The sequence below is a fragment of the Myotis lucifugus genome, unplaced genomic scaffold (genome assembly GCF_000147115.1).
Source record: "Myotis lucifugus unplaced genomic scaffold, Myoluc2.0 scaffold_540, whole genome shotgun sequence".
In the NCBI taxonomy this organism is placed as follows: domain Eukaryota; kingdom Metazoa; phylum Chordata; class Mammalia; order Chiroptera; family Vespertilionidae; genus Myotis; species Myotis lucifugus.
In genome coordinates this window covers 649-28,272 of record NW_005871588.1, presented here as the reverse complement: position 1 = coordinate 28,272, position 27,624 = coordinate 649, and the positions used below count along the sequence as shown (strand labels likewise).

Sequence of the window (27,624 nt, the reverse complement as noted above, 5' to 3'; positions counted from 1 at the left end):
TGCCCGTGAGGAGCGGGAGAGAGGGGGTGCCAACCGGTGGCCACAGGGAGAGGGGATGAGAAGAGTGCGGAGCCAGGAGCCAGCGGAGCAGCAGGCGCTGTGGCCTCTGCCCGGATCATTGACCAACTCCGGTCCGGCGTTATCCAGGTTAGGAGATCAAACACTTCATTCTTTTCAGAGTTCTCGGGGCCTCTTCTCGATGCGCAGGCAGACTGCGCTCAGAAAGCTCTCTTGTGAGTCAGGCATCAGGGCGAGGAGAGCGAGTTGTATGGAAGCAGTGTTTCTGGCTGAGTATTTTCACCTCCCTGAGGAGTAGCTTGTCTAAGAAAAGGGCAGCTGGGAGATACTGAGTCGGGACCCTCCCAGCAGTGCCAGCTCCCAGGCCCAGGGCTGTTCAGTCCCGCCCTCAGTCTTCCTGCAGACACACACTTCCGGGCCCACACACTACGATGGAGTCAGAGCACCAGTCCCCAGACTAGTTCACAGATTCAAAATGATCCTCGTGAAGCCCGGGCAGACGGTTTTTGTAGAAATCGGCAAGCTGATTCCCAGATTTAAAGAGAAACGCAAAAACTAAGAACCGAGGTAATCTTGGAAGGTAAAGCACTATTGGAAGATTGAGTCTCTTGGATGCAAGACTAACCACATAGCAATGGAAATTACCAGGAATTAATTAGTGATCCGTACAGTGTGGTGTCGATTCAAGGGTAAACTAACAGACCGAGGGCGGGTGGAGAAGCCCCGAGCAGGCCTCCCTGGGCGTGTGAAACGCCTGACCTCAGAAGGCTGCGCTGCAAAGCCCTGAGCAGGAGGTTGGCGACGTAAATGATCAGGCACCAGTGCCTCTGGGCCCTACTTCACATCCTCCACGGAAAGAAATGCCAAGTGAAGGTGCACCCACATGTACAAGGCACAGCAGTGAAGGCTGTGGAGATACCATAGAGAATATCGTCAAGGCCTGATGTAGGCGACATTCTAGACAGGACACAAATGCATGACCATAAAGAAGGAGGTCGACACCGGACGACAGTGGAATGAAGACCCTCTGTTCAGGAAGAGGCGCCACCAACCAAGAGGAAGGGCGAGCCTCACAGGAGAAGGCGCCTCCAGTTCATGGGAAAGAGCCCGTCCAGGCCGGCGAGGGCCCACAGTCCAGGAGGAGCAGGCACAGCGGTTTCCCCGTGGGCCGAGGCCACGCACAGGACCCTGGCAGAAGAGGTGCAGTCAGTCAGTAAACACCGCGCGCTGTTCGGCCGTCTCGGTCACCGGGGCATACGCACCAGCAGCCCAGTGAGACGTCGCTCACGTCACCAGGACGGCAGGGGTGAGGACAGGGCAACACGCGTTACCCGAGACGCGGGCACGGGCTCCCGGGTGTGATGAACTGCTGGACGGTCCCCGCTGCAGGTGGCCCGGCGCCTGGCGACCTCACACCTCCTCGCGTGTGCATCCAACAGCTGCGGACGTCGTTCCCAACACTGTACCGTGTGTCCACCGCGGCCTGACGTAGAAAAACCACATATCCATCCGTGGGGGAGGGAGAAGTCGTTGACCTGCGTTCAAACAATCAGCATTACACGTTCACGGCATAGTCTTCCCACGGCAACATGGTGAGCCATAAGCCATCACGCTGACCACAGAAGCCACACACACAGAGAACCTGCCCTGTTGCACTGACACGAAGTTCAAAACCTGGGAACAGTGGCCTGCGGGGTAGAGGCCGGGCTGGTGGGGGCAGGGGCCTGGTGTTCCCTCTGGGCGAGCCCAGGCGTGTTCACTTTGTGATACTTCAGCAAATCGTGTTCTTATGAGCTTGTACTCTGCTGTATATTTTTGACTTTTTATATTTTGACTTTTTAAAACTAATTTGAAAATCCTTAATCATGTTCTGATGTTACCTCCCTGACTTCATGCCCAGCTCCCTGCGATTCAGGTGTTGGGTGTTCCTGAACGATCAAGTTACACGTTTGTAGGCATTTTCCCAGTTTTCTCTGCCATGAGGAAGAATCGCTGATTGGCTGCCTCCTGCACACCCTCCACTGGGCATGGAGCCCGCAACCCAGGCATATGCCTTTGACCGGAATTGAGCCCGGGACCCTTCAGTCCGCAGGTTGACGCTCTATTCCACTGAGCCAAACCAGCCAGGGCTGCCATGTGATATTTTTTAAATAATTTTTAAAAATCGATTTTGAGAGAGAGGAAGGGAGAGAGAGAGAATGAGAGAGACATTGATGTGAGAGAGAAGCATCGATCCGTTGCCTCCCATTCGCAGCTGGACCAGGATAGACCCGATTTGTGCCCAGACCCGGAATCACCGCCGCCTTTTGGTGCCGGGACGACACTCCAGGCAGCTGAGCCACACCCGCCATGTGGTGTCTTACGCGTCCTGGCCGTGGAGTCGCTCATGGAAACCGCGTCCCGCTCTCGCGAAGTGCCCTTAGCGCCACGAGGACAGCAGCAATTTGTAAGGGATGGAGGTCAGGGCGCCTGCTAAGCTCAGTTGCTTATGCATCTTCATTTTGGAAAATATGCTCAATTTAGACCATTTTCTTTACGACTTTGTCTGGCTGAAAATAAGTGTCTGGAATGTTAAGCTTCAATGAACGACTATATTAATAATATTTACTCTCATTTTTCAGTTAACTGCTCTGCAAGCCCTCCATCCATTACCCAAGATCATTTTGGAATACAGGCAGGTAAGTTAATTTTTTAATAAGTTGGTGACGAAGGGGAAGCTTATGGCACTGGCTCTGTTGATGGAAATCCAGTCGCTGAGGCAGCCCGACGAGGCCCTGAAGGGAATGGAGTCGTTCAAGTTGACCCGTGTTCGCACGGCTCGCTGGCACCCCGATGTGGTGTCACCCCGCCCACAGTCAGCCCCCTCAGCATTGAGGGGCTGGCGAACACTCAGAAGCAAGGAGTTGGTGTGTCTGTGACAGTGTGACGTGCCCTCCATCAGTACCGCGTGCGGAAGCCGCCTCCGTGCCCGGGGCAGGCCTGGTGCGTAGCTCTGCGTGGCGTTTTACCGTCTGCGTTCCCGTTCACTGGTAACTGACACGCCCCCTCCCTTCCAGCTGCCCTGGTTCTCTGCTCCTGCACCTGCCGGCAGTTCTGTTGTCCTTGAACCACATGTAGCACTCACATTGCTAGTATCATTGGGTTTTGTTATTTTTTAATAGATTTTTATTGATTTTAGAGAGGAAGGGAGAAAGAGAGATAGAAACATCAGTGATGAGAGAGAATCATTGGTCGGTGGCCCCCTGCACACCCCTGGCCCATAGTTCAATGCTCAACCACTGAGCCACGCCCACCGGGCAGTACCATCGGTTTTTTTATTTACTGAGCCCGTGGCTGCTCTTTGCCAGGGCTGGGCAGCTGCTAGAGAGCAGGTGGTCACAACTGCCCTTGTCCTTGAAGTAATGGAAGGACTGAAGGAGGACTGAGGAGCACCACAGGGCACGGGGTGACGGGCAGGAGCACACCTGATCCTCTTCACTTTCCTGTGAGAGCATGGCTCCAGAATAACAAATACCTGTAGAAAGGGGGGTGACCCCCTTCTCAGCGGGTCGCTGTGGTTTAATTCTGGCCACAAGGCCACTCCGGGGTCCTGGGTCGTCTTGTGACACGTGGCGCTGACGCTCGCTCCTGTTGAACGACTTCAACAAAGAAGGTGGCGCTTCTTGTCTCTGTAACAGGTTCACAAGATCAAGTCAACCTTTGTGGACGGGCTGCTCGCCTGCGTGAAAGAGGTACCGGGGCTGAAGCGTGAGGAATGTGGGTGCCTGTGAGTTCAGACGGTGTGGAGGCTCTTAGAGTTGGGTTGAAGGTGAAATCCTATATAATAAAAGGCTAATATGCAAATCGACCGAACGAAGGAATGACTGGTCGCTATGATGCGCACTGACCACCAGGGGGAAGATGCTCAATACAGGAGCTGCCCCCTGGTGGTCAGTGCACTCTCACAGGGGGAGGGCCACTCAGCCAGAAGCCGGGCTCACGGCTGGCGAGCGCAGTGGCGGTGGTGGGAGCCTCTCCTGCCTCCGTGGCAGCGCTAAGGATGTCCGACTGTGAGAAGGTACGGGCCGGGCTGAGGGACAACACGCCCCCCGTGCACGAATTTCATGCACTGGGCCTCTAGTAGTCTAATAAACTGGAGTGTGGGCCGCGATTGTGCTGGGACTCAGGCCTCTTTAGGAGGCGCCGTACCCAGGAGTGGGGCCCAGGAGGCCCGGCTGCCAACCCCGCACCCTCCCACCTGTGGCTGCAGCTCGCATCGCAGTCACTTCCAGGGTCTGCACTCAGAGACATCCTGTCACTCGTCTGAGGCCACACAGCGTGTGCGGGCTGCACAGCCCCCCTCGGGCCCGCCTGGAGCCCCTCGGCCCTCTCCCCACGCACAGGGTTCTTAAGTGACTCGGAGACCTGCGGTCCTGCTGCCGTTTCCCGCGGGTGAGGGGACATCTTGACCACAGTCGGCAGCATCTGACCCCAGGAGTCGGGGCGGGTAGGGCCTCTGGAGGAACAGGGAGTGCTGTCTGCAGGGGAGGCACTGAAGGGCGCAGCGCGCTCTCGACTTCACGTGGCATGGCCAGGGCTCATCCCGATTCCTTCTGGTAAAGGGCGCCATCTCCTCCACGTGGAACCAGACGGGGACAGTGACCGGAAGGCTCTCCGCCAAGCACCCGGTAGGTTAGCTCCTTGCCAGACACCAGTTTCTGTTTCTAAGAGGGGCCCCCAGGATGGCAGAGTGGTTGTGTTTACCGCACCCCCATACGCTTAGAGCGGATTTTCTCCTGTTTATTCACTCAGCTAATGTTTACTTAGCACCTACTATGTGTTGGGAACGTAGTGGGGGACAAGACACGTGGTCGTTCTGTCGTGAAGAGTTGAGCTAGTGAGAGGCTCTCCCGCCCAGAGAGTCATTCTCTCGGACACGGACACCCCGTCCCACCCCTTCGTTTTCAGGTTTGTACTGACCAGGTGGCTCCCGGTTCCCAGGACCTGGCTGCAGTGGCTGATGCTCTGAGGCCCCGCCCACCTTGTGGTGCAAGGCTGCCTCTGAGGATTTGGGATGCAGGCTTAGTAGCACTGAAAGCAATTCGCTGTTTAAATGGCTTTATGTTTGTGAATTAAAGACAGCGCGTTACTGATTTCTCATTACAGGAAGTTCCTTAGGTACAGAAAAGAATGTAGAAACCCTAACGAAAGCCCCTCGCGTTCCAGCCGCAGAGTTAGCTGTGGCTGCCGTTTGGTGTCTGTCCTTCCAGAATCTTTGCTAAGCGCCTGTATTTATAAAATGCAACTTTTCTACAAAAAGAAAACTATGCTTTGCCCTCGCCAGCTTGGCTCAGTGGATAGAGCATCAGCCTGCGGACCAAAGGGTCCCGGGTTAGATTCCGGTCAAGGGCACGTACCTGGGTTGCAGGCTCCTCCCCGGCCCAGGCCCTGGTTGGGGCTCGTGCAGGAGGCAACCAATTGATATTTCTCTCATATCAATGTTTCTCTCTGTCTTTCCCCCTCTCTTCCACTTGCTCTAAAAATAATAATAATAATAAATAAATAAAAAATAAAACTATGCTTTTATTTTATGCCTTTTCATTTTATTTAAGAAGTCTTGATATTATATACCAATATTTACCTGGATCTATATTTAAATTTAAATAATTGAATTATTTAAGAATATATCAATTAAATATGTGAATTATTTCAATATACACTATAACTTGACTGGATGGCTCAGTGTTTGAGCGTTGACCTATGAACCAGGAGGTCACGGTTCGATTCCTGGTCAGGGCACATGCCCGGCTGTGGGCTCGATCCTGGTGTAGGGCGTTCAGGAGGCGGCCGATCCATGATTCTCTCTCATCATTGGTGTTTCTCTCTCCCTCCCTCCCTCCTTCTCTGAAACCAATAGAATAAATAAATATGCCGGATGGAATGTGTCCACATGAGTATATGTTCATGGTGAAGGAGCTCGAGGGAGTGGGGGTTTACAAAGTGGAGAGCGTGAGCCCTTCCCTCCTTCCCTTCGTCGTGCACGTGTCTGTCCCACGGGTCCCTCGGTGCCCGGTCTGGACTGCACCCTGCCAGGCCAGCACCTGGGACAGGGCAGGCCGACCCTGGGCGCTGCCGGGGCGGTGGCTGTGGGTGCAGGACGCCCTCTGAGGACCTCGAGCCCATTCTTGAAGGGACTTGCTTTGGACATCCCACTTCAGAGAGCTCTCCTGAGTCTTCATCCCGCCGACTTGGACCAGCGCTAGCTCTGGTACTGACGCTAACGCTAATTCTCGCTCTACCACGACCTCCTCTGGCAGGGGCTGCGTCCGTCTGCCCTTCAGGCAGCCTCTCGGCCTGCTAAGCCCGAGCACCCTTTCTCTCGGTGGATGCCACATCTCACCGAGGAATCACCCCGGAATTCTCCTGGGAAAGCTGACTTTTTGATACTATTATAAATTGTTTCCATCCCACGTGTTCATTGCTGCTATATAGATATGCAATTGATTTTTTAATGTTTCTGTTGTTTTTAACTATATTTTTATTGATTTGGGGGAGGGAGAGAGAGATGGAAACATCAATGATGAGAGAATCATTGATCGGCTGCCTCCTTCCTGCACGCCCCCCATGGGGATCGAGCCTGCCACCCAGGTATGTGCCCTGACGGAGAATTGAACTAGGGACCTTTTGGTTCCTGGGTGGATGCTCAACCACTGAGCCACACTGGCTGGGCTACAATTGATTTTTATATTTTGATTTTGCATCCTGCAACCTTAGTTCTAATAACTTTTTTGCCAATCCCATCTGGTTTTCTATATAGATTATCATTTCATATACAAAGAAAGTTTTAGTTCTTCCTTTCCAATATGGATTCCTTTTATTTCTATTTCTTGCCTGATTATACTAACCAGAACACTGTACCATGTTGAATAGAAGTGGTGAGAGCAGGCCTCTCGTCTTGTTGCTGATGCTGGAGGAAAACACTCGGTTTCATTGGTGAGAATGCTGTAGCAGTAGGTTTTACATAAGCACCCTAACCACTTTCAGAACGTTCTCGTCAAATAACAATTGGCTGAGTTTTTATCTAGAAATTGGATTTTGTAAAAAAAAAAAAATGCATCTATTAAGATGATCATGTGGATTTTCTTCTTAAATTTGTTAATATAATGGATTACACCAATAGATTTTCAAATGTTAAACCAACCCTGCATTCCTGGACTAAAGCTTATTTCGTCTTGATGTATGTATTGTGTGTGTGTGTGTATGTATGTATATAATATCATATATATATATATTATATATATATATATCCTTTATATATATATATATATATATATATATATATATATATATATAATTGTATTAGATTTGGTAAAATTTTGTTTAGAATCTTTGCATCTGTTTTTTTTTAATATACTTTTATTGATTTCTGAGAGGAAGGGAGATAGAGAGATAGAAACATCAATGATGAGAGAGAATCATTGATCGGTTGCCTCCTGCAGGCCCCCCATGGGGATCAAGCCTGAAACCTGGGCATGTGCCCTTGACTGGAATTGAACCCAGGACCCTTCAGTCTGCGGGCTGGTGCTCTATCCACTGAGCCAAACCAGCCAGGGCTCTTTGTATCTGTTTTAATGATGGATATCATGGAGTAGTTTTCTTTTATTGTGTTGTTGTCTGGTCTTGGTACCAGGATAATGCTAACCTCAAATAATGAATTGAAAGTATTTCCTCCTCTTCAAGTTTCTGGAAGAATTCGTATAGAATTATTTTTTCCCTCCTTATTAATAGAATTCATTATTGAAGCCATCTGAGCCCGGAAGTTTCTTTATGGGAAGATATTTAATCACAAATTAAATTTCTTCAATAGAGATAGGGCTATTTAGGTTCCCTATTTCTTCTTGAGAGAATTTGATAGTTTGTGTCCTTCAAGGAATTTGTCCATTTCATCTAAATTGTTAATTTATGGGTATAAAGTGGTTCGTAGCATTCCTTCATTCCCACCTGTGTAGTGAGGTCTCCTCTCATTCCTGACACGGCTCATTTGTGTCTTCCTACGTTCCCCTATGATCAGGTTTTGCTTTGATGTTTATCATTTCCTTTCTTCTGCTTACTTTGGGTTTAATTTGCTCTCCCTTTTATAGTTTCTTAAGGTAGAAGCTGAATTTATTGATTTGAAGCCTTTTTTTATATACAGCCACTCAGTGCAATAAACTTGTCCCCACGTACTTCTTTCCGGCTTTCAATAAATGCTGCATGTTGTACTTTCATTTTCATTCAGCTCAAAAAGCTAGTGCCCTGGCCAGGTCGCTCAGCTGGTTAGAGCGTCGTCCCGATACCAAGGCTGCAGGCTCCATCCCTGGTCAGGGCACATACAGGAGCAGCCAGTGAATCCATAAATAAGTGGAACAACGAGTCAATCTTTCTCTCTTCCTCTCTCCCTTCCTCTCTCTCTAAAATCAATCATCAATGAAAAATTTAGAAAAACTAGTAACACTTTCTGTCTTTTTTTACTTATGGATTATTTAGGAGTTTGTTATTCAGTTTCTAAGTGTCTTTCTGTTATTGATTTCTAATTTAATTCCACGGAGGTCCAAGAATATACTTTGTAGGACTCGATCCTTTTAAATGTATTCACACTTGCTTTATGGCCCATCAGATGCTCCGGAAGCATGTGCATTCTGTCGAGGGCTGGGACGGCCCCCAAGTTCCAATTAGGTCGGCTTGGTTGATAGTGTTGTCCTTGTCTCTCAGAGCCTTGCAGGGTTCCTGTCTGCCCAGGTGCTAAGCTCTCAACCACAGCCGTTGTAGCTCTTCATCTCCTTGTAGTTTTTCCTTCATGTATTTGAAGCTCTTCTATTAGGGGCAGAAATGTTAAGGATTGTTATAGCCCCCTGGTGAATTTACCCGTTATTTCTGTAAAATGACCTTTTTATTTTAAAAATATATATATTTTGATTGATTTCAGAGAGGGAGAGGGAGAGAGAGACACATCAGTGATGAGAGAGAATCATCGCTCGGCTGCCTCCTGCATGTCCCCTACTGGGATTGAGCCCACAACCTGAGCATGTGCCCTAACGAGAATAGAACCCGGGACCCTTCAGTCCCCAGGCCAACACTCTAACCACTGAGCAAAACCTGCCAGGGCCACTTTCATATTTCTTTTTTTTTTTAATATATATATTTTTATTGATTTCAGAGAGGAAGGGAGAAGGGAGAAAGAGATAGAAACATCAATGATGAGAGAGAATCATCGCTCGGCTGCCTCCTGCACGCCCCCTACTGGGGATCGAGCCCAAAACCTGGGCATGTGCCCTTGGCCGGAATCGAACCCGGGACCCTTTAGTCCGCAGGCTGACACTCTATCCGCTGAGCCAAACCAGCCAGGTCCACTTTTATATTTCTTATAGTGTGGGGCTGCTGTTGGTGAATTCTTTCAGCTTCTGTAGGTCCAAACATGTCTTTATCTCACCTTTGGTTTTAGAAGTTATTTTTGTGAGGTGTAAAGTTCTCAGTTGGAGGTTTTTTCTCACTTTAAAGAGGTTACTCTCTTCTCACATTGCTTCTTATAAGAACTACTGTCGTCATTATCTTTGTTTCTCTCTACATAATGTGTCTTTTTCTGGCTGTTGTTTGATTTTTCTTATCATCGCTCGTTTTGAAAATGTTGCTTATGATGTCCCTTGGTGTGGTTTTTTTCACCTTCTGTGTTAGGGGTTTGTTGAGTTCTTGGTAGTTACTATTCACATACTTGTTCTGTTCTTCCTCCCTCCTCTCCTCGCCTCTCCTTGGGAACTCCGCTATGATTGCATATGCTAGGTCAGTGGTCGGCAAACTCATTAGTCAACAGAGCCAAATATCAACAGTACAACAATGAGAGCCATATTTTTTAAACTTAAACTATATAGGTAGGCACATTGTTATTAACTTAATTAGGGTACTCCTAAGGCTTAGGAAGAGCCACACTCAAGGGGCCAAAGAGCCGCATGTGGCTCGCGAGCCGCAGTTTGCCGACCACGGTGCTAGGTCATTTGAGCTTGTCCCGTAGCTCACTGAAACTCACTTTTCTTCTTTTCCTTGGATATTTTTTCCTGTTTTAATTTGGATCGTTTCAATTACTGTGTCCTGTGGCTCACGCATCTTTTGTCACCTCAGACCTAATGTTAATCCATGGAGTGTATTTTTCATATTAAACCTTACAGTTTTCATTCTAGACATTCAGTTTCGATCTTTTTTATGTCATTCATAGCTCTACTTAATCGTTCAATATATTGAATGCAGTTATGGTAACTGTTTTGTTTGATTGTCCTTTTCTATCATTTCAACATCTGTGTCCAGCCCTAGCCGGTTTTGCTCAGTGGATAGAGCGTCAGACTGAAGGGTCCCAGGTTCGATTCTGGTCAAGGGCACATACCTCGGTTGCAGGCTCCCGGCCCTGGTCAGGGGCATGGGTCCTGGTCGGGGGCATGCAGGAGGCAACCAATCGATGTGTCTCTCTCCCATCGATGTCTCTCTCTGTCTCTCCCTCTCCCTTCACTCTCTCTAAAAGTCAATGGAAAAAATATCCTCGGGTGAGGATTAAAAATAAAAAAACAAAACCATCTGTGTCCAGTGTAGGTCAGTAGATGATCCCCTGCTCTGTGCAGGCCTGGTCATCTTCGTGTGGCTGCCAGGCATTGTGGACTTGAGGGCGCTGGGGAGTGGGCCTCGTGGTTTTCCCGTAAATGTCCTGAGCTCGCTCCTGGGACGAGCTGCGTTTCTCGGGAACAGTGCATGGCTTCCTGGCCTTGCTTTCATGACGTCTGAGGCAGGTGCAGAGAAGGGCTGCGTCCAGCCTGGCTAGCTCTCCCCATCCTGAGGACGCCTTCCTGCGGGTTCTGCCTCTTGTCCCAGGAGCTGTGAGTTTCCCGGGAATGGCGCTGGGACAGGAGCAACTCCCGGCCCTGGCTGAGGGTCCTGCGCTGTGTCCGAGCCCCTGTGGACGGGCTCGCCCCGCCTTGGACGTTCCCTCCGCTCTCTGCTGGGCACGCACTCTGCTGGCTCAGGAGGGGTGACCCTGTGGGTTGTCTGCATCTTCTCCCTGGGAGGGGGCACTGTCTTTTCCCCTGAGTGCATTCCAGCTGCAGGTGGGCTCCCTCGAATAATGGTCGATCCCGCTGAACCTGCGTCCTTCGCTCCCTGAGCCCCGCAGAGTCAGTGATCAGCACTTGCTCCCTCAGAACCTCGGTCCAGTGTCCTTTCCAGGTAGACCCATGCTGCCCCCATCCCCACGCTCATGGCCGTGCGTTTCATGCCGCACTGGACTGTAAGTCCTGCCCACTTCACTGGCGCCCTCCAGGCCTGGCCCTCTACTGGAACATGGTGGGTCCTGAGCACTTTTTATTTGTTTGTTTATTTTAAAATATGTTTTTGTTGATTTTTAGAGAGGAAGGGAGAGGAAGAGAGAAACTTCAATGATGAGAGAATCATGGATCGGCTGCCTCCTGCATGCCTCCCACTGGGGATCCAGCCCGCAGCCCGGGCCTGCGCCCTGCCCGGGAATGGAGCCAGTGGCCTCTTGGTTCCTGGGTTGACGCTCACCACAGAGCCGCCGGCGGGCGGTACTGAGCACTGTTGGCTGAGAACCGGGACGTGTGACCCACTCCTGATGGTCTCCCGGGTGTCAGCGTCCTCTAGTTGGGCTCATGGTCCAGATGGTGGCGTGTTGGCCGCACGGCCGGGCCTCCTCCCGTGTGGTCTGCGGAGCTCTTCCCTCGGAAGGGAGTGGTCAGGGGGGCTTTTGTTTGTCTCACGCTCCTCTCCCCCGACTCAGGTCCTGCTGGGCCCGTCCTCCTGCCACTCTCAGACTCCACAGAGCCTTCTCCTGGGAGCGCTGGGGACCTTTGCTCTCCAAGCCTCGCCAGGAGCCACATTCTTGCCCCCATCACCCAATACCCCCTTATCGGGCGGCGTTGGGTGTCCCGCTCGTGTTTCCAGGGGACAGGCTGCTTTTGTCCACGTCCTCGTTTCACTGCCGCCCTCGTGACCTGGCTCAGAGCTGATCAACCTCTGAAATTCAAAGTGGCTGACCTTTCACCTCGCAGTTTTATGAATTCTTTAGTAAGAGTCCTCCTTTCCCTTCTAGGTTAGTTTTTTGTTTTTAATTTTTAATGTTACAGTTCTAAAATGTGTTGATTGGGATGTTAGAAGCCAAGCGTTGTTTAGCGGGGAATCTCGCTCTGTGCGTGTTTCCCGACGCTTTCCTTACTCTCTAGCTCCATGGGAATATCTTGTTAGCGTTTGTACTAGCTCTTTGGTATGTAACTGCGTTGGAGCCAAGTTAAGATGGTGTCATACCGTGGTTAATGCTTTGATATGATTTATGATTGCTGACCCTTCGTGCTTTCCCTCACCTTCAAGCCGTCACTCTTGTTACGTCTGGAGCCTCGAACCATCTTCCTCCAGCCCAGCCCCCTGTCTGGTAACTGCTGGTTGAGTTTCTCTGCAGAGCTGTCTGTCACAGCCTGTCTGAGCCCCGTCCTCCCTCCCAAAGCTCAACTCCACGTCCTTCTCCTGGGAAAATGGTGTGGAGCCCACATACTGCCCAGGGTGTATCCATCACCTGCTCAAAAGCTTAGACGCCCGGCCAGCCCGGCTCAGTGGCTGAGCATCGACCTGTGAACCAGGAGGTCATGGTTCGATGCCCAGTTAGGGCATGTGCCCAGTTTGTGGGCTCGATACCAGTGGGGGGTGTGCAGGAGGCAACCGATCCATGATTCTCTCATCAGTGATGTTTCTCTCTCCCTCTTCCTTCCTCTCTGAAATCAATAAAAATATATTTTTTAAAAACTTCAACATTACTTGGTACCTTCAAAGCCCCTGCTCATCTGTTCCCAAGTGTGTTCTTCTCACACTGCTTCCCTCTGATCCCAAACTCAGTGTTGGTCACCCATCTTGACATGTTTCCTTAAGTAACAGGTGGGGTTTTGTGCTGCTTTCAGACTTTACGTCCATGGTGTCCTGTTGTACTCAGACTTATGTAGCTTGCTGTTGTCATCGATATGGCCTTCTGAGAGCTGCCCGTGCCGACACAAGTAGCACTCGTTCACCTATCTTGGCGACTGATAGCATTTCATCGTGTAAGTGCACTGAACATGTTCTCATTTCTCTGCGAGAAACAGTCTGCAAGGAGAAACAGTGCCTCCAGGAGTGCTCAGGCGTCCCCGGCAGGGCCTGGCCGCGGGCGGGTGAGGAGTACTCGGGTGTCCCCGGCAGGGCCTGGCCGCGGGCGGGTGAGGAGTGCTCAGGCGTCCCCGGCAGGGCCTGGCCGCGGGCGGGTGAGGAGTGCTCGGGCGTCCCTGGCAGGGCCTGGCTGTGGGCGGGTGAGGAGTGCTCGGGCGTCCCTGGCAGGGCCTGGCCGTGGGCGGGTGAGGAGTGCTCGGGCGTCCCTGGCAGGGCCTGGCTGTGGGCGGGTGAGGAGTGCTCGGGCGTCCCTGGCAGGGCCTGGCCGTGGGCGGGTGAGGAGTGCTCGGGCGTCCCTGGCAGGGCCTGGCTGTGGGCGGGTGGTGCTCAGCCCCGACGGCACAGGTGCTCTCCACAGGGGCCACCCACCCTCCCCTGCAGCGCCCCTCGGCTCTCGCTGCCCCACGCGTGCCATGGAATTTTACTTGTTGCTCATTTGATGAGTGTGAATTCCTATCTCACTGTGGTTTGATTTGCATTTTTTCATTACTAACGGGGGTAAGTACATTTTCCTCTTTACTGGTCATTTGTGTTTCTTCAGTGACTTGCCTGTTTATCTCCTTTGCCCATTTTCAATTTAGTGGTTTGCCTTTTATTAATTTGTAAATGCTCTTTATATATTATGGACACTACTCTTTTGTTCGTTTATATAAATATTAGTGGCCCGGTGCATGAAATTCATGTACGGGTGGGGGGGGGATTCCCTCAGCCCAGCCTGCACCCTCTTCCAATCAAGGACCACTTGGGGGATGTCCGACTGCTGGTTTAGACCTGATCACACAGTGATTGAGCCTAAACTGGCAGTCGGACATCCCTCTCGCAATCTGGGACCGCTGGCTCCTAACCGCTCACCTGCCTGCCTGATAGCTCCTAACTACCTCTGCCTGCCTGCCTGATCGCCCCTAACCTTTCTGCCTGCCTGCCTGATCATCCCTAATGCCCTCCCCTGCCGACCTGATCTTGCTCCCAATGGCCCTCCCCAACGGCCTGATCTCGCCCCCAACTACCCTACCCTGCAGGCCTGGTTGTCCCCAACTGCCTTCCTCTGCCGGCCTGATCTCACCCCCAACTGCTCTCCCCTGCAGGCCTGGTTGCCCCCAACTGCCCTCCCCTGCCGGCTTGATCTCACCCCCAATGGCCCTCCCCTGCCAACCTGATCTTGCCCCCAACTGCACTCCAAGGCAGCCATTGGCTCCTCACAGTTCACCCAGATTTGGTTCTGATTGGTCGGTTTCTATGCCAGTCAGCGTCAAAAGCTCTGCCTCCTAGGCAGCCATTGGCTCCTCACAGTTGACCCAGATTTGGTTCTGATTGGTCAGTTTCTATGCCAGTCAGCATCAAAAGCTCCGCCTCCTAGGCAGCCATTGGCTCCTCACACTTCACCCAGATTTGGTTCTGATTAGTCGGTTTCTATGCCAGTCAGCGTCTCTGAGCCTATCAACGGGGCCTGATCAGCAAGGTGGGGCTGATCAGCAGCCCCAGTGGAGGCCTGGAAATGGAGGCGTGGCTGCTGGCCTGGCCCGGAGAGAAAGAGAGAGGCAAGTGCTGATCAACAGCTGCCACACAGGCTAGGGATCAGACACTGCTTCTCCCTTCAGGCCTCTCTCTGGGCCTGATTCGCAGCCCCCTCAGCAGTTAGTGCTGGGTCACCATACCTGCAGCTGCAGCAGTCAGGGCTGGGTCGCCACGCCAACCCAGCGCTGACTGCAGGACTGACTTCGGGTTGGTCGAGCCTCCAGTTGTGACAGACCCAGGGTTTTATATATTAGGATCTCCTCCCGTCTCTGGTCGATGTTCAGGTTTTCTTCCATGTTGCATTCTGTGTCTCTCGTTTACAGGTGCTTTCTGCTTTACTGTCGCCACATGTGTCGTCCTTTCGTTATGGCTTGTGCTCTTTGGTGTCTTATTCCAGGAACTCTTCCTTCCGTGGGAATCATAAAGATACTCTGTTCCCTGGTCGTAGTTCAGAGTTTTGCTTTGTGCTTCGGTTGTAACCCCTTGAATTTGCCTTTTGTAGATGGGAGGCAGCGCTCGGAGGGCTTTCCATGTGGGTGGCTGCTGGCTGTGACTCAGTCGTTCTGATGAAGGCGTGGCCTGTGTCTAGGCGCCCGCTCTGCGCCCTGGTTTACTGTCCTTCCCTCACCGTCTCCCTTTGTGGCAGCTGCATCGCAGCTGTGCATTCCCGAGATCCTCGGTGACCTGTCACGTCCCGCTGCCCCGTGATGGCCTTCCTCCCGCTGTAGCTTCTGGAGTCGCTGCCCCAGTTTGTCCCAGGAATCTGCAGCGTCTGCCATGTGACACGTAGTCACTAAGTGTTCTCGAGGGAAGGAAGAAGGTTGGAGACTTAAATTTGAATTAGCGAGTGTTAAATATCGCTAATGTGTTGTTGGGAGGAAAGCATGTTAGTCCTTACAGCTTGTGCTCATTGGTGAAGGAATTGCCTCAGTGGTTGGTGTGGTGTGTCAGTGTTCATTGTGTGGAGGCTGAGTGTGTGAGTCTGATCTGATGGCTAAGTCACACGGGCCGGCCCAGCTTGTGCCCTTCCCTCCCCTCCCCCCCACTTCTCAGCGCTCTGCCTCAGCGTCCCGTCCTGTCCCGGCAGGTCTTGGGGATCCCTCCTCTGTTCCTCCCCAGCAGAGATGAACTTGTGTCGCCATGCAGCTCCCGGGAGCGTAGGAGGAGGCCTCCTCCACTGAGGCCCTCGCAGGCCCGTTTCCGATCTTCAGGGGGAAACGTTGAGCCATGGCCTTGCGGATGGTGTGAGCTCTAGGTTTGCGCACCCTCTTCATCCTGCTGGACCTCTCCTCTGTCCGCTTTGCCAAGGGGCTTTATCGTGAACGGACACTTAGTGTCGTTGGATGCTTTTTCTGCATCTATTGAGATGACTGCGTGAATGTTCTTTCAACTGTTTAGATGGTGAACAACATTGATTGAATTTTCAAATGTTGAACCAGCCCCGGCTGGGCTGTGGGATGAACCCCCCTCAGTCGTGCTGGGTTGTTGCTGTTGCTGATTTGAGGGCTGATATTTGTTTAGGATAGTTTGTGTCTGTATTCCTGGGGGACACTGGTCTGTAGTTTTCTCAAAATGTTTTTATCTGGGTTTGCTATTGGGGTATTACTGGCCTCACAGAATGACTTAGAATTTCCTCCTCATTTGTTTTCTGGTAGAGATGATGTAGAATAAGTATTATTTATTCCTTACATCTGTGGTAGAATTCACCATTACAACTATCTGGTCCTGGGGGTTGGGTTTTTTGTTTGTCTGTTTTTTTGGTGGGAAGGTTCTAAACTGCAAAGCCAATTTTTTGTAACAGATGCAGGTTATTCAGATTTTCTATTTCTTCGTGTCTTTCAAGGAATTGGCCCCCTTCATCTAAGCTGTTGAACTTTTGGGTGTATCATGGCTCATGGTATTGCTTTATTATCTTTAATGTCCGTGTGACATATAGTAATATCCTCTTTTATTCCTGTAATTGATCATTCTTACCTCTTTTTTTTTCCTTTTTTAAAGATTTTTTTATTGATTTTTTTTAGAGAGATAGGAAGGGAGAGAGAAACATCAATGATGAGAGAACGCTTGATGGGCTGCCTCCGGCACGCCCCCTACTGGGGATCGAGCTCACAACCTGGCATGTGCCCTGACCAGGAATCAACCGGAAACCCCTTGGTGCACCGGACGATGCCCAACCAACTGAGCCAGGCTGGCCAGGCCATTAGCCTTCTTTCAGAGCAGGTCTGCTGAGGCAGATGCTCTTCATTTTATTCATTTAAAAATGCCTTCGATTTACCTGCATTCCTGGAACATAAAGTTTGCGCAGAGCAAGTTCTGGTTGACAGTTCCTTCTCCCCGCGGGAGCTCGCCCCACGTCTGCTGAGACGCCGTCACGCACGGTGAGGCCCGGCACTGCTGTGCCCTTTGCTCTGGCTGCTTTCAAGATAGTTTTTAATCTCCGATGGTTAGCAGTTTGATTATGATGCTGCCGGGCCCAAGTTGCCTTTAATGTATTCTGCTTAGGTTTTCAGCCTCTTGAATCTGAAAAATATGTCTTTCACTAAATTTGGGATATTTTGAGCCATTATTTCTTTAAGTATTTTTTTCTGCACAAATATGTTTTTCTCCCTCGGGCTGAAATGATGCGCCGTTGTTCTTTTGCTAGCCCGCAGGCCCCGGAGCGCTGGCCCTTCCCCCCAGGATTTCTTCTCTCCTTTACGTTCGGTAGCTTCTGTTGGTCTCGCTTCAGCTTCACCGCCTCTTTCTTTCTTTTCAAAAAACTTTTTAAAATTGATTGTAAAGAGAGGGTGGGGGAGAGAAGGAGAGGTTTGTTGTTCCGCTTATTCATGGCTTCATTGGTTGGTTCTTGTATGTGCCCTGGCCAGGGATGGAGCTGACAACTTTGGTGCATCAGGACGATGCTCTACCACTGAGCCACCCGGCCAGGGAAGCGGCTCTTGTTTTCTGTCGCCTGTTCTATTAGGAGCTTAGCGTGTAAATACTTGGTATTTTTTTACTATCATGTGATTCGCCCTGACCTGTATGGCTCAGTTGACTGGAAAGGTCATGGTTTTGATTCCAGTCACATACCCAGGGCCAAGAGCACATACCCGGGTTGTGGGTTTGAACCCAGGTCAGGGTGTGTACAGGAGGCAACTGGTTGATGTTTCTCTCTCTCTCTCTCTCCCTCCCCCTCTCTCTTGCTCTCCCCCCCTTCCTCCCTCCCTCCCTCTTCTTTCCTCTCTCTCTAAGATCAATAAAAACATATCCCTGGGTGAGGCTAACATTTAAGAGGGTCATGTGATTCTAACGTACAGAAGACTTGAGAGCCCAGCTCTCTCCTCCAGGCTCGGTGTCCTTGCCTTAAAGAGTGAGGATGGCAAGCCTGCCTTTCCCCGCCCGGGGCTGCGGGGCCTTCGCGTGTGTCGTCTGAGGGGTCAGGGTCCGCATGTGGCACAGGTGACCCAACGAGTCAGGGGTCAGGGCCAGCGACTGCGAAGGGCTCCGTGAGCAGACAGCGCGGGGGCGTCGCTCAGGGCCCCACGCGGCCGAAAGGAGGATGTGACAGGCATTCTCACGGTTAGGACAGCGGCCACCGGCTGGAGGCCAGCCAGTCAGTGCCAGGCTGTGCCCTGTCGCTGTCGCCCACGGTGTGACAGGCACAGACACATTTGTCACCAGCCAGGGCTGCAAGTGCGAAGGCCGCGTACGGGCCGAGCGCCGAGAGCACCCGAGGGGGCGGGTCAGACCAGACTTTCCATCTTCAAATATGTTAACAAAGGAAAATAAATGGACAAATTGCACAGCAGCCTATGTTTATCAAATTATGTAGGAGTTTTTATGTTCTCTAAGCTCATAAGTTAGGCTGCTGCTGCCAGAATGACTGCACTAATTTTGACAGGGCCACCGGCTGGAGCCACAAGCCTTGCTCTCACACTCGCTGTGCACACTCAGTGGGTCCCACTGGAATGACGTTCAGTATCAGGCAGTTGAGGTCACATGGTAATGCATAACGCACTGGCATGTTATTTTGTTAAACATTTTAAAATATATTTTTATTGATTTCAGAGGGGAAGGGAGAGGGAGAGAGAGAGAGAGAGAAACATTGATGAGAGAGACACATCAATGGCTTCCTCCTGTGAGCCTGACTGGGAGTCGAACCGTGACCTCCTGCTCAACCACTGAGCCACGCCGGCCGGGCCTATTTTGTTAATGTTTAATAAAATGTGACACATTTCAAATCCCTTAAATGTACAGATTAATTTAATGAAAACATTTCAGCCATAGCTGTTCTCTTATTATTAACAGAATATCCAAGGCATCTCCAAGCACCCAGTTCAGATTACTAAGCCTCGGAACTATAAAGGTAAGGCGTTCCTTTCCACTTGGCTGGAGTCTGTGTCTGCGACGGCTTCTCTGTCGCTGTCCCCGGGTTCTCCTCTGTGTGCACAGCCAGGACCTAATGCACAGTGAAGAGTAGAGCAGGCCGAAGTGGTAGGGCACCTCCCTTCTGGCAGTTTACAAGTTCAAGTAGATGCTAATTATACAGGAAGCATTGCCCTGCTCCCAGCTCCCCCCACCAGCTCCCAGGAAAGGAAGAGCAGCCAGGAGCTCACGTGTGTGCAAGTCTGGAAATCTCAGGGGCTGTTTGTAAGGCGGGCGAGCAGCTCCTTCTCCGTGCCTCACTGTCATGACGGTGGCATTTCTAAGACAGAAACGGTCAAAGCTGAACCGCGTCGCTCCTGTCGGGGAACTAAGCAGCCGTGTGTGTGTGTGTGTGTGTGTGTGTGTGTGTGTGTGTTGATCCTCACCCGGGGATATTTTCCCATTGATTTTTAGGGAGAGTGGAAGGGAGAGGGAAAGACAGAGAGAGACATCGATGTGAGAGAAACACATGGATTGGTTGCCTCCTGCAGGCTCCCCCACCAGGGCCCGGGCCGGGAGGAGCCTGCCACCGAGGTACGTGCCCTGGACCGGAATCGAACCCGGGACCCTTTGGTCCGCAGACCAACGCTCTATCCACTGAACCAAGCCGGCCAGGGCTCAGGTTGCTCTCAATGGGCCACATCTAAGCGTCAGTGTTGGCCCTTCTCCTCACTGGGAAGCCCAGACAGAACAGGAAAGTTTAATAGGACATCGATTTGCTTTCAATAATGATATGATATTTTTAAATTACATTATTAAAAATATTCAAAGTGCAAAATCTAGACTCCTTGGACTGGAGAATGATGGTAAAGTAATGTCTGAGGACGGGCTGCAGATCAGCCCGCGAGCAATTCACCAAGTGCCTTGCACCCCGATCCAGGGAAGGAAGAGGCCGCCCTCACCATCTCCCCGAGGACCATGCTGGTCTCCGCCAGGGGCCACACCTTCCTAGCGGCAGGTACGGAGACCAGGTGGAGGTGCTGCGGTCGCTGTAGCTCACCCTGTGCCTTTCACACAGTTAAAATGTTTACAAATTGAATAATTCAAAGGTGCTTCTAAAACTCATTCTTTTTATATATTTATCTTTTTATTTCAGAGAGGAAGGGAGAGGGAGAGAGAAATAGAAACACCAATGATGAGAATCATGGATTGGCTGCCTCCTGCACACCCCCCACTGGTATCGAGCCCACAACCGGGCACGTGCCCTGACCGGGAATCCAACCATGACCTCCTGGTTCCTAGGTCGATGCTCAACCACTGAGCCCCGCCAGCTGGGCTAAAACTCATTCTCTAAAATAAACCCTAAGGCGAATGTTTATATGAAGCAAGGGTTTCTCACGCACAGTACAGAAGTCTGCTTCCGGGGCCCTCACGGCACCACATCTGGATCTCAAATAGCCCTCCAGGTCCCCACCCCGTCTGGCCCTCCTCTCTGTGCTTATCATCCTGGCCATGCGGGCGGCTCCGCTGTCCTTCACCCCGGAACCTGCGTCCCCAAGAGCATCTTGCTCCCTCCTCGCCCCCCCCCCCCCCATCCCCTGTGCCTGTGCTCAGGTCCCGGTCTGTGAGGTGCATGCTGACCGCCTCTCACAGCAGCCTCTCCCTCCTCACCCACCGCTGCCCTTTCATCTCACCCAGCGCACCCCCATCCCCTCCCAGAGCTACAAGAGGAAAGAGACGGGTCTGTGTTGCTCGCCAGCACCCAGCCCGGCACACAGTAGGCCCTTTGTGAAATTCCCATGTTCAGAATGGGCGGGTGGATGAACACAGCCCACCCTCGGAGGCATTGCCGGCCTCACGGGAGGCAGAGGGCCTCTGGACTTGCAGACACAGGGTGGCCAGTGGGAAGGGGTGGTCCCTTGGTGTCGAGGTGGGGGTGAGGCTGGGCCGGGGCAGCAGCAAGGAGGGACACTGGTGGTGGATTCTGGTTAACGCAGACTTTTTCTCAGACTTTGCGCAGATTGAGTTGCGCATTCTTGCACACTTATCTGGGGACCCAGAGCTTCTGAAGCTATTCCAGGAACCTGAGAGCGACGACGTCTTTTCCACCCTGACTTCACAGTGGTAAGATAGCGAGCTCCCGGGAGTATCAGATCTGCAGGAATGCCTGGCGTTATTCTGAGGCTGTTTTCATAAGAAAGAAATTATCTTTTTCTCTAGTGGTTAATCTTGAAAAGAAGAGTAGATAACTAGGATGCCAAGAGTTTGCTAATTATGAAAACGGATAACTCTTTGCTGCTAAAAGAGAAGGCGATTGCTGAAGAATGTAATCAAAATGTTGGGAAAATGAAAAGCACAAGTCACGGGTTCCCTCTAGATGAGTGGCAGTGCGCAGAGCACAGAGCCGGCTGCGCTACTGCTGCCCCACCCCCACCGAGGGGGCCAGCACGCTGTCTGCCTGCGGCAGTCCCTGCCCCACCGTGACTCACAAATAGCAGAGGCAGACGGCCTCGGGTGTTGTTGGGCAGCTCAGCAGTGGCACCCACGGCCTGTGCTTTCTGGGTCGATATCCTTGGGATGCCAGCTCCGGCTCTTCCTGGGTGTGGAATGTGGAGGTGCAGGCTCCTCCCACATCCGCCCTGGGGCAGGAGGGTAAGAGCCCTGCCCCAGCGCCCACCCACTGCACTTCACTTTCCAGAACTGGCTGTCAGCTGACGTAGCTGCAAGAGAGGCTGGTAGGGGAATGCTCCAGAACAGAGAGTCTCAGCGTCATTTCTCACCAGGGCCAGGCACATCACTGCCTGGACAAAGTCAGGTTCTGCACCAGGAAGCAGAGGGCCACGCGGGCTCGGTCCCTCCTAGCCGCTGCAGGCACCCCTCTCCCTCGGCCTTTCCCAGCATCCCGCTCCCTCTGTGGAGCTCCGCACCCCCTCCCACCTTCTCATCCCCACTCACCTGCAGGATCGCTCGAGAGGAAGCTCCAGGAGGCTGTCCTCTGTGCTCTCAAGCCTGCACTTCCTCCCACACTCTCCTCTCTCACTGTCACTGTCTCTTATGGAGGCTGGGAGCCCTCTGAGGCGGGTCGTGCCCCTCTGTCCAGTGCAGGTGCTGGCCACTCTGCCTGTCACTGCCTCCACCCTCTCCACCACTGGGCTGGCCCGGCCCACGCCCCACTCAGGCCTTACCCCCTGAGGGCTTGGGAAGCTCTTTGCCGGAACGTCCGTGTGGCTCAGCCCTCGCCAATTCAGTGGTTTTTAGTGCACTCGCAAGGTGTTGCAGCACCACTGTCTAATTCTAGAACATTCCACCCCCCAAAGACAGCCCAGACCCACTAGCCATCACTCCTCATCCCAGTCAGAGCGCACTGGGCTGTGCCCCTGAGAGCAGAGCCCAGGAGGGTGAGGGCAGCACCTGGAGGGACACATCTTGCCGCCTGGGTCACCAGGAAGGGCTGGGCAGCTGGAGTCTGGGACACCCTCGGGCCTGCTGGTGCCCTGTGGGCCTCACCAGGGGAAGCTGGTGGACACCAGAGCCGTCTGGGGGTCCAGTCCCCAGGACCTGGGCACCGCAGGGGTCAGGCAAAACGGGAGGCACCACGCAGGACCCATGAGAGAGATGTTGGCATGGGATCCAAGCACCTCCCGCTCCATTCTGATGGGCCAGACGGGGAGCGAGGCTCGCACTGCGGGGAGAGGGGTGACCAGGCCGAGTGCGAGGGCAGAAGACCTATGCCAGCGCCTGGAGCTGGCGCGTGGGAGGCCTGGGGACGGGGTGCAGCACCCCCCCCCCCAGCTCCAGGCCGGCAGCTCCCATTCTCAGCAGCGCCGCCCCCAGCTGTCCCATGAAGTTCCAGCTCAGGTCTGCAGGGAGCTCAGCACCAGGGCCCCGTCCCTGCAGGGGGATGCGCTGCCAGGCTCCACAGTTTGAGGGGCGTTGGGAGTTGGGGACACCCACAGAGGAGGGCCCAGACCTCGGGGTGCCTTTGGGTCTCCGCTCACCATTCAGAGTGAGGCGAGATGGCTGGCCTGTGCCCTCCCTTCAGAATAACCCAGCTGCTGGGCTCAGCGCCCGGGGGCCCCTGGAGCACCCAAACAGAGGGGCCCTTTTCCAGGACCACCAGCTGCAGGAGAGAATCCTCTCCTTCACTTCATCCTCATCCTCATTGCCTGTGGGCCGGGACTTCGCTGAGCCTGGGCGAGTCTGGGAGCCCCATGGCTTGCTCCTGCCTCGGGCTCCCCTGACATCCCCTCCCAGACGCCCCGCTCCCTGGGCTGCTGCCTGGGCGCCTGTGTGAGCTCTCAGAGGCGGGCCAGCCCCGCCCAGCCCTGCCCCTCTCTCTCTCAGGACCCAGCTGGCCTGCCTGCTGGAGGCCCTCCATCCTCCTCTCTGCGGATTTCTGCCTTTTCACTCCTCTGCTTCATTGTAGCGGGACCTTGGGAGGGAGCGGGGAGCGGTTAGGACCGCCCGAGTCTTTATGGAGAGGCCGTCCATTGCCGAGTGGAGACGGGCTGGCTGTGAGGCGGGAAGGCAGAGGGGACCCTGCGGCCCCGGGTGAGGGGTGCCGGGCTCCTCCCAGGGGGAAGGGCGGAGGTGGCAGCAGCCACATGGGTCTGAGTGCACGTGTGCGGAGGGGAGGCTTGTCAGGGAGAGCAGTCCCGAGGGAGTCAGGTGGGACGTCCAGTGGGAACCAGGCAGTTATATTCACAGGACGAGCGCAGAGGGGGGTCTGGGCAGACCTGCGGATGTCAACGAATGGGGACTGTCGCCCTCGTTACTGCCCTCGCGTTGACATAGCCACACGTGTGTGTGCGCGTATGTGTGCATGTGCCCCGCTCGGCCACATGTCTGATTCACTGTCCCCCAGCAGTCCCAGCCTGACGCTCACCTGCCCGACGGGGTGAGCATGGGGAGGGGCAGGTGCCATGGGGGCAGGTGGGGGAGGAGGGCAGCGAGGGTCCCCCTCTGGCTGGAACTGAGTGGCCCAGAGGCTGAGGAGTGGACAGCCTGACCCGTGACCCGAGGCCGTAATCTACCATCAGGCCGCTTCCTCCCGGGGCCCCAGAGGCAACGGTCAGGCTCACGTGCCGACGGGCAGCAGCCCCACGGGCCCAGCAGTGGCCTCGTGGCCGCACCAGATCGCCCTCCGGAGGGTCTGCGGGGATCGGAGGAAAGAGCGCTTGGCTCCTGCCTTCCTGGGAGACAGAGCCGCAGGGGAGTTAGAGTCCCCACACGACCCAGCCAGTCCCTCCTCGTTCCTGTCCACAGACACCTGCCCGCAGCCCTGGCCGGGGCGTCGTCCCACACACCGCAAGGTTGAGGGTTCGATTCCCCATCAGGGCACATACCCCGGTTGCAGGTTTGATCCCAGTCAGGGTGTGTATGGGAGACAACCATCGATATCTCTTTCTCTCTCTCTCTCTCTCTTTTTCTCTCTTCCCCTCCCCGCTCAAGTCAATAAGCATACCCTTGGGTGAGGATTTTAAAAACTTGACGTGCTCACAGCAGCCTTCCTCACAGCAGTGGGAGGCGGGACAACCCGCGTGTCCGTCGTGTGGCCGTCATGCAGAATGGCTGCTGACACAGCCTGACATGTACGTGCATTTGCTCTGAGCGAGGGTGTGTTTGTTTATTCTCGAAACGCAGCCGTTAACAGTGCCAAGGTTAAGGTGAGGTAGACAAGTGGGCAAAACAGTCGAACAGCAGGAAAAGGACAAGAAAGGAAGAACTGCAGCGGGGCTTGGAAATCAGGCGGTAAAATCACGGAGCTCAGGGCCGCCATGAAAATGGGGGGCAGGCAGCCCTGGGGCCTCACCCCGACGGGAGCACCAGAAAGTCCTCACAACTGTCGGGACCAGCTCTGCCTGGGAAACCGGCTCCGGCAGCGAAGCCGAGCTGAGCCCAGAAAGGCACTGAGCCATAGGACAGCGTGCGGTGCTGCCGGCCGCCCTCCCTCCTGCCCAGCACCCGGCCCTGCGCCCACACGGCCATCCTGGGGCCTGAGGCGCCAGCCGCTTCCTGGCAGGGAAGCGCGTTTGTGGGTTCTGGGTGGCCTGGGGCCTGCGTGGCCGCCTGACTCAGAACTCACTCGCTGAGACCCCTGGCCGCTGCGGGAGAGGTGAGCAGAGCCCCTGGGAGATGAGAGCACCACAGGGCCCGCAGGAAGCGAGGGCTGGCAGCTCCCAGCTCCTCCCGCTGGGCTCCTCCTGCAAGAGGAACTGCCTGGCGTCCCCACCTGGGTGTGCAGAGCCCGCTCAAGTCCTCCTGTCCAGCCCACAGAGCTGGGGTGCTGAGCTGACCCTCACGCTGTCTGAGGGTTTAGCCCCTCCGTCGGGGGGACAGGCAGCAGCTGCTGGAGGCCCGCAGAGGGACGGGCGCAGCCCTGCCCACTCCCTGGGGATGCCGTTGGTGTATGTGGTTGGTGCTCCCATGCGCCCGGGTCGGGCTGAGAGGAGCTGCAGGGGACTGTCATTCTCCCCCCCCCGCCCCCCGCCCCGTATGAGGGCGGCTGCAGGTGAAGAGCCTCCAGAGGAAGAACCGCGCGGAGGGGGGGCTCTCGCGGCCCCACGGCTGCCAGGGGCGCCAGTGCCTGACAGCGGGCCCTCTTCCCACGCAGGAAGGACATCCCCGCAGAGCGTGTGACGCACACAGACAGGGAGCAGACCAAGAGGGTGGTGTACGCCGTGGTGTACGGAGCAGGTAGGCGCGCTCGCTCGTGGCTGCGTTCACCCGTGGCCCTGCCCTCGAGGAATCCTCTCCAGCCCACGGCCGAGTTAGTGAGTCCCCCTGGTCCTCACACACACACTCCAGCCACAGCTCCCTCGGTGCTACGCCAGCCTTTCAGACGAGGGAACAGGCCCGGAAGTGAGGGCACCCAGTCACCCAACGGGAGGGGGTCTCAGGGCCCACAGCTGGGCTGGGGCCATTTCTGTGCCTTGAGTTGCTCAAGGAGCCCCCTTCCCCCTCCTTCCTAGTTCCCCTCCCCCTCCTCCCCCTCCCCAGGGCGCAGGGCCCAGCTCCCCTCCCTCTCCCTCCCTGCCTCTCCCTTTGACTCTCTGACCATGGCTGTCTGGGCTTCTTAAATTCCTTTCTCCCTCTTGGTCATGGAATCAGTGGAGCCTGATGCCCCTCGGGAGAGGCTGTGGCCAGCCAGTCCCTCTCCAGGGGAGACCCATGTGGCTGCTGGCCAGGCCTATGCGGGCCTCCTCCCTGGGGTCAGTTCTGTTTGCACAGCGGGCTCCGCAGACGCGGGGAGAGCTCCCCTCCGGCTGTGGGAACCTTCGCTCACAAAGGAAAGGCAGCAAAACCGAACAAGTGGCCAGTGCGAGAATATCGACTCCACGTGGGCCACCGTGGGCCTCCAGAGTGCCTCGTCTGGGCCTCGGGTGACTTGCTGTGACGGGGCGGGAACCCCCTCACAGAGGCTGGCTCCCCGCAAGGCTCTGCCCTCTGCTGGAACCCCTCGCCCCAGTGTCCACAGAGCTCCCTCACTTCTCAGATCCCCGCCCTTGAACAGCGTGCCTGACCACTGGTCTCACCGCGTCTGTGGGTCAGGAGTACGGGCACAGCTTGGCTGGGTGTCCCGGGGCCCTGGTCTCAGCAGAGGCTGCACAGGGGGAGCACTTGGCGGCCTCCCTTTCTTGCCGGCTCTCAGCTCTGAGGGGCAGCCTCAGCACCGGCCTGGGCCTCCCCGCCTTGGCAGAGTCTGCACTGTGGGGGCTCTTCCTTGGAGACAGCAAGGGGGAAGAGATGCCAGCGAGACAGCGCTCTGGGTGGCTGAGACTCTGGTAGAAACCTGACTAGCTGGAAGAACCGGAAGGCAGGTTGGAGCAACCAGGGAATCTGGGAAGTGAAGGGGAAACCCCAGAAGAAAGCCAAAGAGGAACACCAAGTTCTGAGTGTGAGCTCTGCCCAAATCTCTAGCTGACCCTAAGCAGTCAGACCAAACAACCCAGCCACGGCTGAAAGGAACGAGCTGAGATTTTAGCTGCAGCCCAATGCAGAGGGGACAGTTTAAAGCTTAACTTTAGCCAAATTAACTGCCCCCCTTAAAAAAATCAGTACCCCTGAGAAAAACAGAATTCAGAGTGTCTACAACATATCATTCATGATATCCAGGATACAATCCAAAATTACTAAACACGAGAAAGCAATATAACTTGATCCGTATTCAAGAGGAAAGGCAATCGTGGAATCCGATCCTGAGATGACCCAGATGCTGGAATTCGCAGACAAGGATTTTAAAGCCACTATTATAACTGTGCTCAAGGATGTAAAGGAAAAGATGCTCACAATGAATGAAAATTGGGAAATCTCAGAAAATCTAAAGAACCAAATGGAAATTCTAAAACCGAAAACTGCAGTCTCAGAAACAAGACATTCGCTGAGTGGGCTTAGCAGCAGATCAGACTGAGGAAGGTCTTGGCTGAGGCAGACCCCAGGCCCCAGCTGGCCAGACCCGCCTGCACGTCTAGCCACCATCCCATTCCTGTCGGAAAGCTGGGAGAGGTTCCATTACAGAGCCGCAGCCGAGCGCAGTGGCTGGAACGTCAT

The 27,624-nt window shown here is 54.0% G+C and overlaps 1 protein-coding gene across 1 annotated transcript in view; it reads left to right on the top strand.

Moving 5' to 3' along the window:
* POLN (DNA polymerase nu) overlaps positions 1–25,935 on the top strand; it is a gene marked incomplete at its 3' end in the record, with an annotated part of 75,415 nt that extends 49,480 nt beyond the window's left edge. Inside the window, exons 12-18 of the mRNA XM_023745421.1 lie at positions 2,640–2,696; positions 3,696–3,749; positions 4,620–4,685; positions 19,018–19,075; positions 20,015–20,092; positions 21,084–21,198; positions 25,688–25,935. Coding sequence (XP_023601189.1) covers positions 2,640–2,696; positions 3,696–3,749; positions 4,620–4,685; positions 19,018–19,075; positions 20,015–20,092; positions 21,084–21,198; positions 25,688–25,935 — 676 coding nt within the window. The remainder of the gene's footprint in view (positions 1–2,639; positions 2,697–3,695; positions 3,750–4,619; positions 4,686–19,017; positions 19,076–20,014; positions 20,093–21,083; positions 21,199–25,687) is intronic.
* Between the last annotated feature and the right edge of the window lie 1,689 nt (positions 25,936–27,624).